The 16639-nt window shown below is 54.2% G+C and overlaps 1 protein-coding gene across 2 annotated transcripts in view; it reads left to right on the forward strand.

Annotated features, from left to right (window-relative positions):
• Positions 1 to 15297, forward strand: part of PIK3R5 (phosphoinositide-3-kinase regulatory subunit 5) — a 65990-nt gene extending 50693 nt beyond the window's left edge. The window contains exons 6-19 of one of the 2 annotated variants that reach the window (XM_017652754.3): positions 2705 to 2774; positions 5460 to 5634; positions 6214 to 6367; positions 7059 to 7142; positions 7373 to 8096; positions 8216 to 8378; positions 8687 to 8812; positions 9220 to 9348; positions 9505 to 9598; positions 9695 to 9771; positions 12269 to 12362; positions 12436 to 12518; positions 13064 to 13176; positions 13328 to 15297. In XM_017652754.3, the coding sequence (XP_017508243.1) occupies positions 2705 to 2774; positions 5460 to 5634; positions 6214 to 6367; positions 7059 to 7142; positions 7373 to 8096; positions 8216 to 8378; positions 8687 to 8812; positions 9220 to 9348; positions 9505 to 9598; positions 9695 to 9771; positions 12269 to 12362; positions 12436 to 12518; positions 13064 to 13176; positions 13328 to 13475 (2234 nt within the window). In that variant the 3' untranslated portion in view covers positions 13476 to 15297. The remainder of the gene's footprint in view (positions 1 to 2704; positions 2775 to 5459; positions 5635 to 6213; positions 6368 to 7058; positions 7143 to 7372; positions 8097 to 8215; positions 8379 to 8686; positions 8813 to 9219; positions 9349 to 9504; positions 9599 to 9694; positions 9772 to 12268; positions 12363 to 12435; positions 12519 to 13063; positions 13177 to 13327) is intronic. The other variant, XM_017652755.3, reaches the window with a different exon arrangement.
• The last annotated feature ends 1342 nt before the right edge of the window (positions 15298 to 16639 follow it).

Raw genomic sequence — 16639 nt, forward strand, 5'->3', positions numbered from 1 at the left:
TGGGTTGCTTCCCCGCTTCATGTTAGTATGCTGGCTGCATAGAATTGGGGTGATTGCCTTCTAAGAGGAGAACTAATAGGCAAAGAGGATCAAAGTGTTGTCCCTGCCTGCCTCAGGTCTGCCCAAGCGCCGTGCCCCATCCTTAGTATGGGCATGTCTAAGAGTGTCCGTGGTACTAATTCTTGTTTGGTGACACAACCATGACTGTCACACCTCCTCCAACATCAGAGTCAGCTGTGCTGGGCAGAATGGCCATATCTAGTCACAGCTTTGAAAGGGGGCGGGAGCTTAACTGGGTAAAGAAAGCCAGGATTGTGAAGGGGTCACATGCGCAGGTGATGTGCTTGCCCCTTGCCGAGACTGCCCACTGCCTGCTAAGCCCACCAGCACCCATCCTGCACCTGCGTGAGGTGGCTCTTTCCCTTTCCCACTTGTCAGGACCTGATGCAGGGATAGCCTTGGCAAGACTTTGTTCAGCTCTTGGACCAGCCTTGGTCTAAGAAAGCCAACCCCAGAAAGTTGTTCTCATCTGCTACGGGAATGGGGGTGATAAAACCAAAGGAGGAGAGGCACCTATCACCCTGAGGCTCCTGATGTCACCTTCCTGTGGAGGGAGGGAGAGGGGAAGGTTGCCCTGAGAATGATACCACTCCATCCCCAGCAGGCACAGCCCCCTGGAGCATCAGGTAACCTAACGAAAATTGAGGTCCACCTGACTGTAGGACACTGGGAGAGATTTCTGATCCCACAATGCATACCAGCGCATGGGGAGTTGGCCCACTCAAAGAGGTCACTTTGCTCAAAGTTTATAGGCTCAAAGCCCCCTGTACATTGCACAATCTTTTCTAATGTGCTCTTAACTCAGGTCCCAGTCCAGCAATCCATTATCCCCAGACTCCACCCCCATGATAAGCAGTGGCATCCATTATCAGGAGCAGCCAAGAAGGGGGGATTTGATGGGAGTCAGGGGCAGGCTGGAGGGAGCTCCATCGGATGATCTGTGCTCCAGCTGGGAGCTGTTGGTATCTGGGCTGTTCAGCAATGGCCAGCCAGCCCTGGAAACAGTCCCTCTGGGTCAGGGTTTGCCAAGAGGCAGCGATGTCCTCTGCACATCCCCTGTGAGTGCAGCCAGATCAGGCAAACTCAAGGTTATATGGAGTTGACAGAGCTAGTAGGAAGCAGCTCCCAGCTCTAACACAGCAATCCCCAAATGAAACCATTAAAGCATCCCAAGATAAACAGGTGGGGAAGCACAAGATAGTAGAGAATGTTCCTTGTCATGAGACTCAAAGGGAAAAGTGAGCTTCCGAGAGAAAGTGGTATTTCAGGGTCGAGGTGGGGCTTTGTGACTAGGAAACATCATCAAGCTTCAGGAGGACTGTGGGATTGGAGATTGGCAGGAGCCCTGCCGTGGAGGGAGAGTGAACTCACCTGTGGCACACGCCCCCCTCCACCTGCCCCCAGGAGTGGCCTGCATCAGTAGAGGCCGAATTGGGAGTAAAGTGATGGGTCAGCAGGACATGGGTTACTCACCGAAGTATCATATTATAGAAGAAAGGTGCAGAAGGGCCAAGAGAAGACCTTGCTTTTGTGTGTTTGCAGCCAGGGAGACTGGGGCAGGGGGTGAACGTTGTCTCCACTGCAGCATTTCACTGGGGGGCCAGAGGAGGCCCAGGGAGCTCTTCTCTGTCATGCATGTGAGCAGCCACCAGATGGTGTCCCGAGTCCTATAGTTATGGCCACTGTTTCAGGAACTTGCCTATCAAAATAGATATAACATTAACTTCTAAACATGTGACAATTACATAAAAGAAACATCAAATGAAAGGCCGCAAATCAAAGTGATTAGATCCTAAATTAGAATAGCATAAATCGGTGATTTTCTGTCACTTACTGAACAAGAAGCATGGCCTCTCCACTTACAGCCATCTCTAACCCCCATCTTGGCTTTGCACCTCTGCAACAGGATTGCCTTCCTGCTCACAGCTCAAGCCCCACTCCCCAAGCCCTGTCGGGGGCCACCCTGATGATTTCCAAGCTCTAGCAAGGAAGCCAGCTGCCCCCCTGCATCCTAGTCCCTGCTTCTGTTATTCTCGCTGATGAGGAGAGCGAACGCTTGATATATCTCCTCTCTGCAGTCGACAAAGAACTGAATACATACTCTAAAGGGTCTGTTTTCCAGCTACAGAAGTGAGTCATGTTGCAGTAAAGAGGAAAAACTTTCCGTTTGTTTCTTCTTGGTGCGTCCGAAGTCAGAGGAGATGGAGAAGTCAAAGAGGCTGGAGGGAAAGCTGGGAGGGATGCGGGGCGCAGAGGCAGGGCTCAGCCTTAGAGGGACCCTGAGAGTGTGTGGGACACAAGCCAGAGATGCTGGGAACCTCACCACCCTGCTGGTGCTGGAACTGAGCTCAACCGCTGCAGGACACCTGGGCCGAGGATTGGGGAGCAGCCATCTCCTGGGCCTTGGTTCGCCTCCCAGGGCTCTGCTCACAGTCTCTGAAGAGGGAGGCTTTGTGGGGCACTGGATGGGGGGCCTGGAAACAGACTGAAAGGCCTAGGAGGCCACAGGTCTGATCTGCTCCATGTCCTGAACAGCATCCAGGAGCTCCCAACCCAGCTGTCCATTGCCGGGCCCACAGGGAGGCACGGGGCCATGAGTGCTGAAGGAGCAGATAAACCCACAAACTGCTTTCTTTGGCCACAGGAATCTCCTACCAGCGCCTGGTGAGGGCTGAGCAGGGCCTGCCTGTTAGGAATCACCGCAGCTCCACCGTGTGAGTGCTCTGGGGTGGGGAGCTATGGGTGGGATGTGGGACCCCCACTGTTTCATCATTCCTGTGCCAGCCCGCCCCCACCCTGTGCATCTGGCATTCCCTCGATCACTGCACTCCCTCCCGCCCCAGCCACCAACAAACAGACTTCAATGGGACTAGAACCCACTGGGTTGTAGTGGTGGTTTGTAATAGGTGTGTTTTTCTGGGCTGAAAGTCTTTCATCACATCCCTAATTAGGTCCAAGATTTTAAAAAAGAAAAAGTTTAAAAACCACTGGCATTTATTGTGCCTGGTGCTGGGCACACATTACCTCACTTTACCCCCACTTTTCAGATAAGGAAACTGGAGGTCAGAGAGGCCAAGTATCTTCCCCAAGGTCACACAGCTAGTGAGTGTCTGAGCCCAGATTTGAACCTGGCTTAACTCAGAAGCTCATGTTCTTTCTACAGTGTCTTTCTGCCTATTAACTAAAACAGCATTTTCCAAATTTTTTTGACTGGGACCTACAGTAAAAAAAAATGCATTTTATATAAAAGCCTGGTGTATACACACACACAGAGGTGAAATGAGTTTTAGGAAAGGAAACTTATCCCAACCCCATAGGGTGGGCTCCATGCTGTGCTATTCTATTTCATTTGAAGGGCAATTCTGATTATGACCCCAAATTGATTCCAGGACCCACTCATGGGTCCCAGCCTGCAGTTTGAAAAGCACCAAAGGAAAAGGCTTAACTCCGAGGACCCCCTGGTGTGTCTCCAAGCATGTGGGTGCTCTCTCACCTAGACACTTGGGAGCCCAGAGACCCCTGCACCAGCCCAGAAAGTGTAATCACCCCAATTCCTTCCTCCCATCCTCAGCCTCAGGGGGTCGCTGCACATTCACACCAAGAGCAAACATTTGTTGAGTTCCTTCTAAGCAGAAAAAAAACAAAAAAGCCTGTGGTATATTTTGAGAGACAAAAAAGGGCATAAAAGTATTGTATAGTTGGTAAATAAGACATCTGGTGAATAAGCACCACCCCCTTTTAGGCTTTTACTGAGCTCTGGGCACTGTTCTAAGCATTGTTACATCATGCAATCCTCAGATTAATTCTATAAGAAAGGTATTTTTACAGCTGTAGCCTCACAGACCCCAAGAAGGAATGAGCAGTTACCCGAGCAGATACCAAAGGGAAGGGGTTGGGGAGGATGGGTGGGGAGGGGAGGAGAAGGGGAGTAAGGGGCATTATGATGAGCACACATAATGTAGGGGGGTCACGGGGAAGGCAGTATAGCACCGAGAAAACAAGAGTGACTGTAGCATCTCACTACCCTGATGGACAGTGACTGCAGTGGGGTAGGGGGTGTGGACTTGATAATATGGGTGAATGTTGTAACCACCGTGTTGCTCATGTGAAAACTTCGTAAGATTGTATATCAATGATACTTTAATAGAAAAAATATATATATATATATAAGGTATTTTTAGATCAGGGAACCGAGGCACAGAGAAGGTTGTAGAAAGATCTTAGAGCTCAGAGGTGCTCTCATTTTGGTTGCCTGTAAGTTGGGCACAAGGATGCAGAGAAAGCATGCAAGTGGGGCAGCATGTGTGGAGCTCGGTGCACACCTGTGGAAGGAGATCGAGCGCTTGGTGAAGAAGAGGGGCCCAGGAAGGGACTGCTTATGTGAGCCTACCCCCTTTTTCTTGCAAGCAGAGAAATCAAAATTAGTTTCTCCCTAAATGACGGGATTTCTGACAGAGCCTGGTCCTGTCCCCAGGCCCTGACCTGGGGACGGCCGTCCAGAGACTGGCGGGAACACCACACGCATGGTGCTTCTTTGCCCAGGGTTTAAACACAGCAGGGATGTGTGAGCGTGAAAGCACTGTGAGCAGCCCCTCCTGAAGCATCCACAGCGACAACACCACCACTGCTCGAGTGCCCTTCATGAAAACGCAGCAACGGAGGGTTGGCATGGGTGAAGTGAGGACAGTTGTGTGTTGTTAACTGTTAATCGAGTGGTCCACACCTCAGGGTTCATGACTCTCTTAACATTTGGGTGTGTTTGAAATGTTCCATAATGAACAAATTTAAACACTGGCACCCAGGGGGAGCCCAGGGTCCAGTGGGAGGGGAGGCAGAGGTGGCTGGGTGCACGCTCCCTCTCCCAGCCCGATGCTGGACTGGGTGATGGCTGTGGCAAGTTAGCAAGGCATCTCCTCTGAGCAGGGGAACCAAAGGCAGCCCTGACTTGGCATCCCCTCCTCCTGGCAGGTGCCACCCCAAGCCATGACTCTTGGCTTGAGGATCAGGGCACAGGCTGAAATTTCAGGTCACATGGTATGACCCCTCCCCTGACCCCTCCCCAGGAATGATTGCCTGGCTTCCAGTCACCTCACCTAAAACACAGCCCTCTAGTCTTCTTTTGAGTAATCTTGCATTCGTTCAGATGCCCTGTAGGAAAGATATTTATATAAAAATGAAGGTAAAATTTATTTTTGAAAATTAAGTTCAGTTTTTAAAAGATACCTTTGAAGGCACCAGCTAAAAAGCTCTCAGAAGTAGACCATGCACTTTCCTCTTGGAACTGGGACCCTTGAGACCCCTCGGCTCTCTGGGCTGTGAGGAGACCCAGGCCTCAGAGAGCCAGGCACTGGCAGGTAGGAGGTGGGTGGCTGGGTCCCTAGCCAGTCCTGTGTCCGCAGCACCGTGCTGTTGCTGAACCCCGTGGAGGTGCAGGCCGAGTTCCTCGCTGTGGCCAACAAGCTGAGTGCGCCCGGGCCCTCGCCCCACAGCACCTACACCACCCTGCTCCTACACGCCTTCCAGGCCACTTTTGGGGCCCACTGTGACCTCCCAAGTCTGCACTGCAGGCTGCAGGTAAGTGCCTGGGCCCTCCTTCCAGCAGAGCACTTCTCCGAGGTGGCAGAGCCCCTCTCCAGGTTCTGTCTTGGGGTACACTGGCCTCTCTCATCCTGAGCGATGTGGCAGGACAGTGACTGGAGGGTAGCCCCACTGAGAGGGTTTCTGTTGTGTTGGGTCCTGACCGAGGTGGGTGGTCCCCTGAGCAGTGAGGCTGGGCACAGAGCTTGAGAGGACGGCCTGGACCAGGTGGTATAGGACCAAGCTTTAGACTAATGCTAGAAGACCTGGCTTTAGTCCTAGCTCTGTGACAGGTCAGCTGTGGCCCTAGGTGGCCCTTCCCCTCTCTGGGCTGCAGTCATGAGCTCTGAAGTCCCTCCCAACTTGGCAGTGCTCTGGCTCTGGGCCTTCTCTCATCCCATTTCCTGAGACTAGGGGTTGGGGGTGGAGGCCTGGCTCCCTGATCAGCCATGGGTAGAGGTGGGTGGTGAGGCAGGAGACCGGTCACTGCTGACTTCAGTAAGATCCTGGGAGCTCAAGAAGTCAGGCAGCCAAGCTGTGACACAGCAGCAAGCCTGTGTCCTCCGGGGGTTTCAGTCCAAGACCCTGACGGAGCTCGAGGACATCTTCACGGAGACTGCAGAGGCACAGGAGCTGGCGTCTGGCATTGGGGATGCAGCTGAGGCCCGGCAGTGGCTCAAAACCAAGCTGCAGGCAGTGGGAGAGAAAGCCGGATTCCCTGGCGTCTTAGGTAAGGCCCTTGGGAGGGTAGGGCCTGTTTTCCCCTGGCCTGTTGTAGCTCAGGTGAGCAGTCCACATTAGCCTGGTGGTTCTGCTCCACATGCTCATTCAGGGACCCAGGTACTTCAGCATCCTGTCGCTGCACCACCCCAGAGGGCGTGGCTCCCGTCTGCAGAGTTAGGGTTGGGTTGCCATCATGTGGCAGCTGGTGGGAAGAGAAGAGGATGCTAATTGAGGGCAGGGGGCTTTGTTCTTACACTGAAGATAATGCAGAAGTTGCATGCATCATGTCTGCATGTACTCTTTAAGCCCCCTATAGTCACGTGGCCACACCTTGCCCCTGGGGAGTCTAGGAAACATCCTGTCTACAATTGTATTATGGAAGAAGGGACACAGTATTCCTTACCAATACCTGATGAGATGGTGCCATTGTTTTCCTGTGAGTACCCCGTAAAATGAGGCCCAGAGGTTGTGACCTGGCCACATTCACACAGCTCATAAAAGCTTATGGCATTTCCATGGTGTCCTTGAAAAAAGACCCTCTGCCAGGCATCCCAGCCTCCAACTCCACCTCAGTCCACCCGGCTGTGTGGCTTGTGCCCATCCTTCCCCAGCTCTGCCCTCTCCTCTAAGTTGAAGGGCCTGGGTTGGCCAGTCCCAGCCCCTTCAGTCCTCCCCTCCTGCCCCCACTGTTCTTACAGACTCTGCAAAGCCTGGCAGGCTCCACACCATCCCCATCCCTGTTGCCAGGTGCTACACCTACAGCTGGAGCCAAGACAGCTTTGGTAAGTGGCCCTGGGGGGCCCACCCTGCCAGCTGCTTCCCAGTCCCACCAACTCTCCACCAGAGCAGGCTCTAAGCAGAGTAGGGGGCACTGCTCTGAGTCCTGGGCTGGCCTTGACCCTCCCTTGACCCTCTTCTCTAGTCTGTCTGGCCTGTTGCCCCTCCCAAGGGTGAGCAGGGGGGATTTCAAGGCCCAGATACCCAGGTGGTGACTCCCCTTGTTTCCCTGCAGACATCCTGCAGGAAATCCTGCTCAAGGAACAGGAGCTGCTCCAGCCAGGGATCCTGGGGGATGACGAAGAGGAGGAGGAAGAGGAGGAGGAGGAAGAGGAGGAGGACTTAGAAACCGACGGGCATTGTGCTGAGAGGGACTCTCTGCTTTCCACCAGCTCAGCAGCCTCCCGGGACTCCACCCTGTCCCTTGCCTCATCCCAGGCCTCAGGGCCCACCCTCTCCCGCCAGTTGCTGACCTCCTTTGTCTCAGGCCTCTCGGATGGCGTGGACAGTGGCTACATGGAGGACAGTGAGGAGAGCCCCTCCGAGTGGCCCAGGAGGCCGGGCAGCCGGGAGCGCCGAGGCCATCGCAGGCCTGGGCAGAAGTTCACCAGGATCTATAAACTCTTCAAGAGCACCAGCCAGCTGGTACTGCGGAGGGACTCTCGGGTCCTGGAGGGCAGCCCAGACACGGCCTCTCCACTGCGGAGGGCCGGGAGCCTCTGCAGCCCACTGGACAGCTCGGCACTGCCCCCCAGCCGGGCCCAGCGCTCCCGCTCCCTGCCCCAGCCCAAGCTCAGCACCCAGCTGCCCAGCTGGCTCCTGGCCCCTGCCTCCCGCCCCCAGCGCCGCCGCCCCTTCCTGAGTGGGGATGAGGACCCCAAGGCTTCCACGCTACGTGTCGTGGTCTTTGGCTCCGATCGGATTTCGGGGAAGGTGGCTCGGGCATATAGCAATCTGCGGTGAGACCCTGACGGGGATTTTGCCCTGCCCTGGGTAGCAGGGTGCTGGTGGAGTCTGGGCTTTAGGCCTAGGGTCTGAGAAGTACCAAGGGACCCTCTCCTTACCATCTTCTTGCCAGGCGGCTGGAGAACAATCGCCCCCTGCTCACCCAGTTCTTCAAGCTGCAGTTCTTCTACGTGCCCATGAAGCGAAGCCATGGGACCAGCACCAGTGCCTGCCCAGCCCATCCGGGCCAGATGCCCACCCTCCCCACAGACTCCCCAAGGCACCCCGGCCCTGCAGTATGTCCTCAGCCCTGGACCACACGGGGTGGGAGAGTAGAGTGGACATGAACGGGTTCCCATTGCCTGAAGGGGGCTGGCTGGGAGTCACTGAAGGCAGGCACGCGTGTTCACGGGGCACCCCCTGCCTGGGCTCACTCCTGCCCTGCACTTGGGGCGGGATTTTGCTGTATGACATAGACTGAGAGTTGTCAGACTTCCCCCAGGGTAGGGAGAAGCTCAGGTTAGGGCTCTCTGTGCCGTTCGGAGCCCTGGGGCTATGGCAGCAGGCCTCCCTAGCTGGGAGTGACTCTTGCCCCCTGCCCCAGGAGCTGGGCCCGGCCCCGTGGGAGGAGAGCACCAATGACATCTCCCACTACCTCGGCATGCTCGACCCCTGGTATGAGCGCAACGTGCTGGGCCTCATGCACCTGCCCCCTGAAGTCCTCTGCCAGGTAAGCGCCCCTGGGGCTGGGGGAGAGGGCCCCCCGACTGTGGTCACCCAGCCTCACATTGCGGGCCCTGACTTTGGAGGCTCCAGCTTGAGGCCTCCATGGAGGGCCAGGGAGAGGGGGCGATAAGCAGGACTGAGCCAGAGCTCAGAGCACTGGGAACAAAAGCAGGGGGTAACTGCAGTGATGGGGAGCCTTCCCAAAGGTCCAGGGGTCCTTAGGTTTCAGCCCCCTTCCTTGGCCCCCAGCTTTTTCCAGCTCAGCCAGGGCCCTCCCGGGTGGCACCTGTGGGTCTTCCCCTGGCCGTGTGTCCTTGTCCTTCCTGGCTCTATATCTCCTTCTATGTGTGTATGTGCCTCTTCCTCCTCTCATTTGCCTCTCTCTCTGCCCGCCCATCTCTCAACCCCCAGCAGTCTCTGAAGGCTGAGCCCCAGGCCCTGGAGGAGCCCCCTGCTCAGCTGCCCATCCTGGCAGACATGCTGCTCTACTACTGCCGCTTCGCTGCCCGGCCTGTGCTGCTGCAGGTCTATCAGACAGAGGTAAGGCCCCTGGCCGCCCCTTCCCGCCGCTCCCTGGTCTCCCTGAAGGCCTTGGTCAGCATCGCCCACCCCCTGGCAGCCAGCAGCCCTGTGCTGGAGGAGCCTGGTGGCCCCTCCAGGGGTGCTCGCTGATGCCGTTGCACCTGCCCGCTCCAGCTGACCTTCATCACTGGGGAAAAGACGACAGAGATCTTCATCCAATCCCTGGAGCTGGGTCACTCTGCTGCCACGCGTGCCATCAAGGCTTCGGGTGGGTGCTGCTAAGCCCCAGGGAGATGGGCAGGGAGGCCAGGGCCCTGGGAGGTGGGGCCCCAGAAATGAGAGGGCATCTGTCCATGTGGCACAGGTCCTGGCTGCAAGCGGCTGGGCATTGATGGTGACCGGGAGGCTGTCCCTCTGACACTACAGATTATTTATAGCAAGGTAAGACTCATGCTGGGTCCCAGGGCCCTCACCCAGAGCCACACTCACGTTCCTGGGCCCCAGTGTTTAAGCTGGAAGCTGCAGCAGGCTCCCCTGGGCCCCCGACTCTCCATCCCCATGCTGAGAGAAGGCGGGGGCCTCCCCTCCCTCAAGCTTCCAGCTTAGGGGCTGGATGTAGGGCTGGCTGTGGGGGGAAGGAGGGTCGGTGAGGCTTCTAGAGGCAGAGCACAGGCGTAGTCAGGGTCTGCAGGGACCAGTGTGCCTGGCTGGGTCCATGGGAGGTGGGACTGGTGGGACGGTAAGGAGATTTGGGGGGTGTGGTGGGAGGGGGTACCCATGAGCACACCAGAGGGCAAGAGTCTGAGCATTCACACCCTGGGGCACAGGGCATGGGAGCTTGACCTCCCAGATGAGAACCTCCCGCCTTCTTGCCTTTCTTCTTCCTGTGCACCATTCCCAAGATATTAATTTATTTAGCCCCTACTCATGCCAAGCTCTGTGCTGGGTAAGGGGAAATAGAAGTGAGCAGAGAAGGCTAGGCCCTCCCTTTAACTTTCCTAGAGGAGGGAGACAGACAAAAAACAAGGAAGTGATAAGGGCTAAGGTGATGTCTCAGAGTAATCCGTGGAGACCAGGCAATAAATGGGCTGATGGGGAAATAGCAGTGAGCAGAGAAGGTTAGGCCCTCCCTTTAACTTTCCTAGAGGAGGGAGACAGACAAAAAAACAAGGAAATGATAAGGGCTAAGGTGATGTCTCAGAGTGATTAGTGGAGACCAGGCAATAAAAGGGCTGATGGGTTAGGGACAGTGGGACTTCTTTACATTTGCTGGCCAAGAAGGTGGGCAGGGAGGCCTGACACTCAGTGAGTGCTCTGTGTCAGGCATTTGTGAACACCTACTGGGTGCTAGGTGTTGTTCTAGGAGCAGGAGAGTTCACAAGGGTAAACAAAGCACTTACAGTCTAAAGTGAGTGGTAGGCACTGGTTAGATGATCCCACAAGATGTAGAATTACAGCTGTGACAAACAGGTGAAGGAGAGGCAGGTGGTCTTGTGAGAACCTCCATGGAGATTATTCAGCACAGTCAGGGAAGTTAGACAAGGCTTCCTTGAGAAGGGACATAAAGTCAAAATTGAAGAGAAAACCAGGAGTCAATTAAGTTAAGAAGAAGGGATGCACCCTCTAGGCTGAGGGAACAGCATATGCAAAGGCCCTGTGGTAGAGAGAATGTGAACACAAAGGGCACTGAAGGAAGGCCAGATGGACTGGAGCACAGAATGGGTAGGGCATGACGATGAAGTGAGGCTAAGGAAACTGGGACAGCCTGAACCCCAGGGGCTTTGATTGCAGTGGGAGGAGTTTTGTCATTGTCCTAAGAACAAATGGGTACCCGTTGAAGGGGCTTAAGTTTGGGGTGGGGCTGGAAATGTATTTGACATGGTCAGATTTGAGGTTTGGAAACTCCATCTAGCAATGCAGTGAAGAACAGTTGGAGGGCTCACAGGGGATGAAGAAGGCCAAGCAGGAGGTTGTGGTGGGTGCCCAGGAGAGAAGTGTGGGCATCTGCCCTGGTGGAGGGAGGCTGTGGAGAGCAGGAGAAACAGGAGCTGTATGTGGACTATGTGAGCCGCAGGGCCGAGGGATGGATTAGAAAGGGAGAGCCCATACTCCTGGATTTCAGTCTTCTGGGACTGGTAGTACCATTTTCCAAGGAAGCCCAGGTCTGGTGGGGAAAGATCATGAGTTTGCATATGCTGAACTTGAGGAGCCCTTGAGAGGCAGGAGGAGAAACCAGAATGCACAGCGGGATGTGTGGCCCGAGCTCAGGTGAAACGCGAAGATGGTGTAGAGGTGGTCCTGGAGAAGGGGCACGGGTGCGGTTCCCTAAAGGGGCCAGTAGGAGTGCAAAGAGCAGAGGACCCAGGAGAAGGTCCTGAAACCTGCATCATGTGCTGGCGGCCAAGGGGGATGGTCATGCAGGGCAAAGGCCCCAACCAGTGGTGTTGGGCAGCCCAGGAGTGCTTGTTCTGGAAACCCAGGAGAGGAGAGCAGAGAACAGAATCCAGGTCTCCTGAAAGGCTTAGGAAGTTGAGGCCCAAGAAACATTCTTAGGTTTGGCAACAACGAAGTACCCCGTGAAAGAGACATTCAGACAAGGACCCAAAGAGGGGCTTCCAGTCTGGCTCTGCCTGGGACTCCATACCCATGAGCCCCTTTCTTTCTTGTGTGGGCTCAGCAGGAAATTGTCCAGACCACTCCTCAAGGGGCTCTCAGCTCTTGTGCCCCACGACCTGGTCACAAGGCTGACCCACAGACCGTGTCAGTGACCTGAGGCTCCTCCCTGGTGTCATGAGTTTACAGAGGTCAGAGGGCTCCTGGTAAAGAAGCCAGCAGCTCCTGGGCTCTGCTGACTTCGGGCAGCTCCACGCCGCGGGCAGGTCTGGAGCCTCCTCCTCCAAGCCCGAGAGGGTCCGCTCAGGGTCCACTGCCGTTGCAGGGGGCCATCAGTGGGCGGAGTCGCTGGAGTAACATGGAGAAGGTCTGCACCTCGGTCAACCTCAATAAGGCCTGCCGGAAGCAAGAGGAGCTGGGTGAGCGGGGCTCAGGGGCCCAGGGGGCGCAGGGAGGGTTCTGAGCCTGGCCTGAGCCGCCCCTGCTCTTCAGACTCCAGCATGGAGGCCCTGATGCTAAACCTGACAGAAGTGGTGAAAAGGCAGAACCCCAAATCCAAGAAGGGCTTTAACCAGGTAAGGCTTCCCCCTCCTTCCAGCCACATCCTCAGGAGACTCAGTGGGCATGTGTGCAAGCATGCATATGTATGAGAGAGAGGAGGGGTGTCCGAGGGCCACGGCGGCCAGGCCAGTGGGAGAGGAGACACAGGGTGAGGGGTGTACCTCAGGGTTGACAGGTGTGCAATGCTGTGGGCTGGTGGTGTGAGAAGGCGTATGTGTGAAAATGGTTTCTGAGACCGTGGAGAGCCCTGAGTCCGAGGCGGAGCAGCCTCCATGTCAGAAGACCCTGGGGCACTACAGTAAAGGCAGTGGGCACTGGGATTTTTCCGCAGAAGAGCTTGATTCTTTCAGACTCAAGAAAGAGTGGCAGCTGGAGAGGAGGAGGGGGCTGGTGGAAGCCTCTGGACCCCTCTCCTTAGCAGGCCATTAGCTCTAGAGAGCTGCTGGCCAAACTCTTGCCCCCTCTCCCTGACCTGGTTGGGCAATTTAAGAAAAGGAACTGCTAAGAGCTGACAGCTCCAGGGCCAGGGGTTCGAAAGCTGACCTGGGCCTTCTTCCAGATTAGCACATCGCAAATCAAAGTGGACAAGGTGCAGATTATTGGCTCCAATAGCTGTCCCTTTGCTGTGTGTCTGGACCAGGATGAGAGGAAGATCCTGCAAAGTGTGGTCAGGTAGGAATGGGAGCCCTCAACTCTGCTTCAGCAAAACAGGGTCCCAGGGAAGGGTTCAGTTTCTGCACATCCCTTGTACCACCACCATCTAGAAGCCTGGAAAAAGCTGGAGGGGTGGGAGGCCTGCCCTGACGCCTTCCCTGCCCCACAGGTGTGAGGTCTCACCCTGCTACAAGCCAGAGAAGAGCAACCTCTGCCCCCTGCCCCAGAGGCCTGCCTGCCCACCGACCCATGCCGCACCGGACCTCGGCTCCCTCCTCTGCCTGCCCATCATGACTTTCAGCGGGGCTCTGCCCTGAGGGCCTTGCAGCAGCCTGGACAGGAAGCCTGGGGCAGCCTCCTCTGAGCCTCCTCCCCAGAGAGTTGTCTATGAGGGTCTCATCCCCCATGGAGAACTGAACAGCCATCTGCTGGGTCAGGGTCCTGCTGTGGGCTCTGCAGTGGTCAGGGGCAGGAGATTGATGGTTTCTGGGCCTCAGCGCTCTGTCTGGGAAAGAAACAGGCATTAAAGAGAGGACCCAGCCCCTCAGACTCCTCATGGTGGAAAGGAGTGGGTAGGTGAGCTCACCTCCAGGGGCTCTGACCACCAGCACAGTCTAGGATCCTTTCTGGAAGAAAGACTTGAAGCTCTGGTGCTCTGGGATGTGGCTTTGGCCTCCTCTCCCAATCCTTGCCCCCACCCCCACTCCACCTACTTTGTCAAAGACTTGGGGAACCTTTGTGTCTGGAGTTGAATCTCCTCTACTCTGGGGTCAGGTGGCTTTTCTTTCCTGACCTCAGTATCATTCTCCCCACCTCTCTCTCTCTCAAGTTCCCTGAGTCTTCTGAAAGACAGCACTAACACTTTATCTCTCTTGCCAGGACCTGGAACAGTTTTACTTTGGCACCCCTTTCTGGATCTGAGATCCTGGGGGAGAGGACAGGCTTCCATTCAGTAGCAACTGTTACTTCTAGCCCAGTGACTAGAAGAAAGTTAGTTTCTTAGAGCCTCCACTCCTTCAGCACTAAGAAGGGGTGAAATAATGCCTCCTTCAAAGGTTGCAAAGAAATTGTCCGCAGAGTGCCTGGCCCCGTGGCTAGCTCATAGCCGGTGCTCAGGAAAGGTTAGTGGCCTCGCCCTCTAAACACCATCTCCCCATCTGGTTCTGCCTCCCCATGCTCTCATGGCCTCTGGGATGTTCTCCCTTCATTCTCTCCTTTACAACTCACTGGTCAGGCAGGACCAAGACTTAGGGGGTAAGAAGCAATCCCCTTCACCATCAGAAGGAGGAATTGCCTTTGTCAGGGTAAGAGGAGGGCTACACAGCTGCCACCAGCCTCCCCTCCTCCCCCAGGTCAGCCCCCAGAACCCCCACTCCCATCTCACTCCTTGTGTGGAATCTTCCAGCCCAAAAGTTCGTGGGCACCATAGTGGTGCATAGGCAAGATCCCAGGAGGTGTAGAGGATGCAGTGCCTGGCCTCAGGGAGCTTAGTGCCTGATTAGGGGGCAATAGGTGATAGACCATTAGAGCCAAAATGTACTACTGCCAGGGTGGAGTGCTTTGAGAAATTGAAAGCAGACATGGGCTGGGGTAATGGGGTGGAGGGCAGGGCTTAGGGCCAGGGTTTGGACTGGTGGAGGGAAGAAAAGTTACCATGGAAGGGGACAGCTGTGTCCTGCACCCTGCCTCCTCCTCCCCCTCCTACTCCTGCTTCATCCTGAAGCAAAGTTCTGGGCCTATAGAAGCCCACGAAACCCCAGCCCAGAGTACTCATAACTTGAGAGAAGTGGACCGAGCCAGCTCCCACTCTGTCCAAGCCATTCCCCCCCTGTCCTAGCCATCGGCACTTACCCAGGCTCCAGAGAGTGGTCATATACCTTCAATATTTTTTGTTGTATGAGCAGATTGTCCTACTACATGATCAACAGGTGTCTGAGAATAAATTAATAGAATTTAATATTATTGTCAAATAAAACTTGATTAGTATTGTATTTAATAACCTATAGTTATTTTGCTGCATGACAATTAACTGCTGGTTAGAGAGTTCACATAAATCATTCCACAGAGAGGAGGAGGCTTGTTTTGTTTATCTTTTTGTAATTTTCCTCTCTGGAGAAAATATATTTATGCTGAAATTTTCCCTGATGCTGTTCTGTTTAAGACTCATCGTGCTGCTGAGAGGAATGGAAGTGAGGTCAGTGCTGACCCTCTGGATCTGGGGCTATTTTTAGACTTAATCATAGGGAGGGAAAGGAGGTGAAGGAATGCTATAGGACACCTCTGACTTGGAAGAAGTAGGTAAGTACCAGGTGCCCAGCATGACTGCTCAGGATGGGGAAGAAGGAACCATGAGAGTCCCTAGCTCTGCATCAGCCAGCTGTTGCAATTATGAGCACACACCCAACACTCAATGGATCAAAACTATGGTGATTTATTCTTGCTCATATATCTACAGGACATCTAGGGACCACTTGATCTAGGTGGAGCTCAGAATTGTTTGGCTGGAAGTTGCAGGTTGGGCTCAGGTCTGATCTGTGGGTCTCTCAGGCACATGGGCCAGCATGCTAGCTAGAGGGGTAAGAAGACAAGTGATGCTTCCGAGGACCTACACCTGGAACTGGCATAGTATCTGCTGCCAAAACTCAACTGGTCAAAATTGATGAAGCACATCAACCCACAGACTTAATCAGCTCAGTAAATCTCACACAAAAAGGGCACTTCACCTCTGAGATCCTTTCCAAAACTCCATAACCCTAGTGTAATTGTGAGAAAAATGTCAGACAAACCCAGGTCATGGGACATTCTACAGGCTAGTCTGACCACTACTCTAGACAGTGTCATGAAAAACAATTTAGGACTGAGAAACTCACACACCAAGGCAGAGTGAGGAAACCTGACAATGAAATGCAATGTGGTGCCCTAGATTGGATCCTGAAACAGAAGAGGATGTTTATGGAAAAACTGGTGAAATTCCAGTAAAGTCTGGAGTTTAGCTTTTTAAACACAAAAACACACACACACGCATCTCACTGTCAAACTCCTGGGGGACAAGGTGATAAGAAAATCTTAAAGACAGCCTGAAGAAAAAATATACTTCATCTTCAAAGGATCAACAATTAAACTGAGAGCTCCCTTCTCAACAGAAACAGTGGAAGCCCGAAGACAATGAAATAACATCTTTAAAATGCTGGGGGGAAAAAACGTTAACCTAGAAATTTATACTAGAATTGTCCAAGGATTTTTTTAAAAGTATGTGCTGTTCATGAGAGACACACTTTAAGAACACAGAAAGGCCAAAGCAAAAGGATGGAGAGGATATCACCATGCACACCTGACCCCACAACTGTGGTGTTACACTAGTATCAGACAAGGATTTTAAGGCAAAAAGCATCACAAAAGAGAAAGGAAACATTTAATAAAAATCATACAGTCCAACAAAAATATATCATAATTATAAATCTATATGCACCCAATAACATCT

Source organism: Manis javanica, chromosome 4 (assembly GCF_040802235.1).
Source record: "Manis javanica isolate MJ-LG chromosome 4, MJ_LKY, whole genome shotgun sequence".
In the NCBI taxonomy this organism is placed as follows: domain Eukaryota; kingdom Metazoa; phylum Chordata; class Mammalia; order Pholidota; family Manidae; genus Manis; species Manis javanica.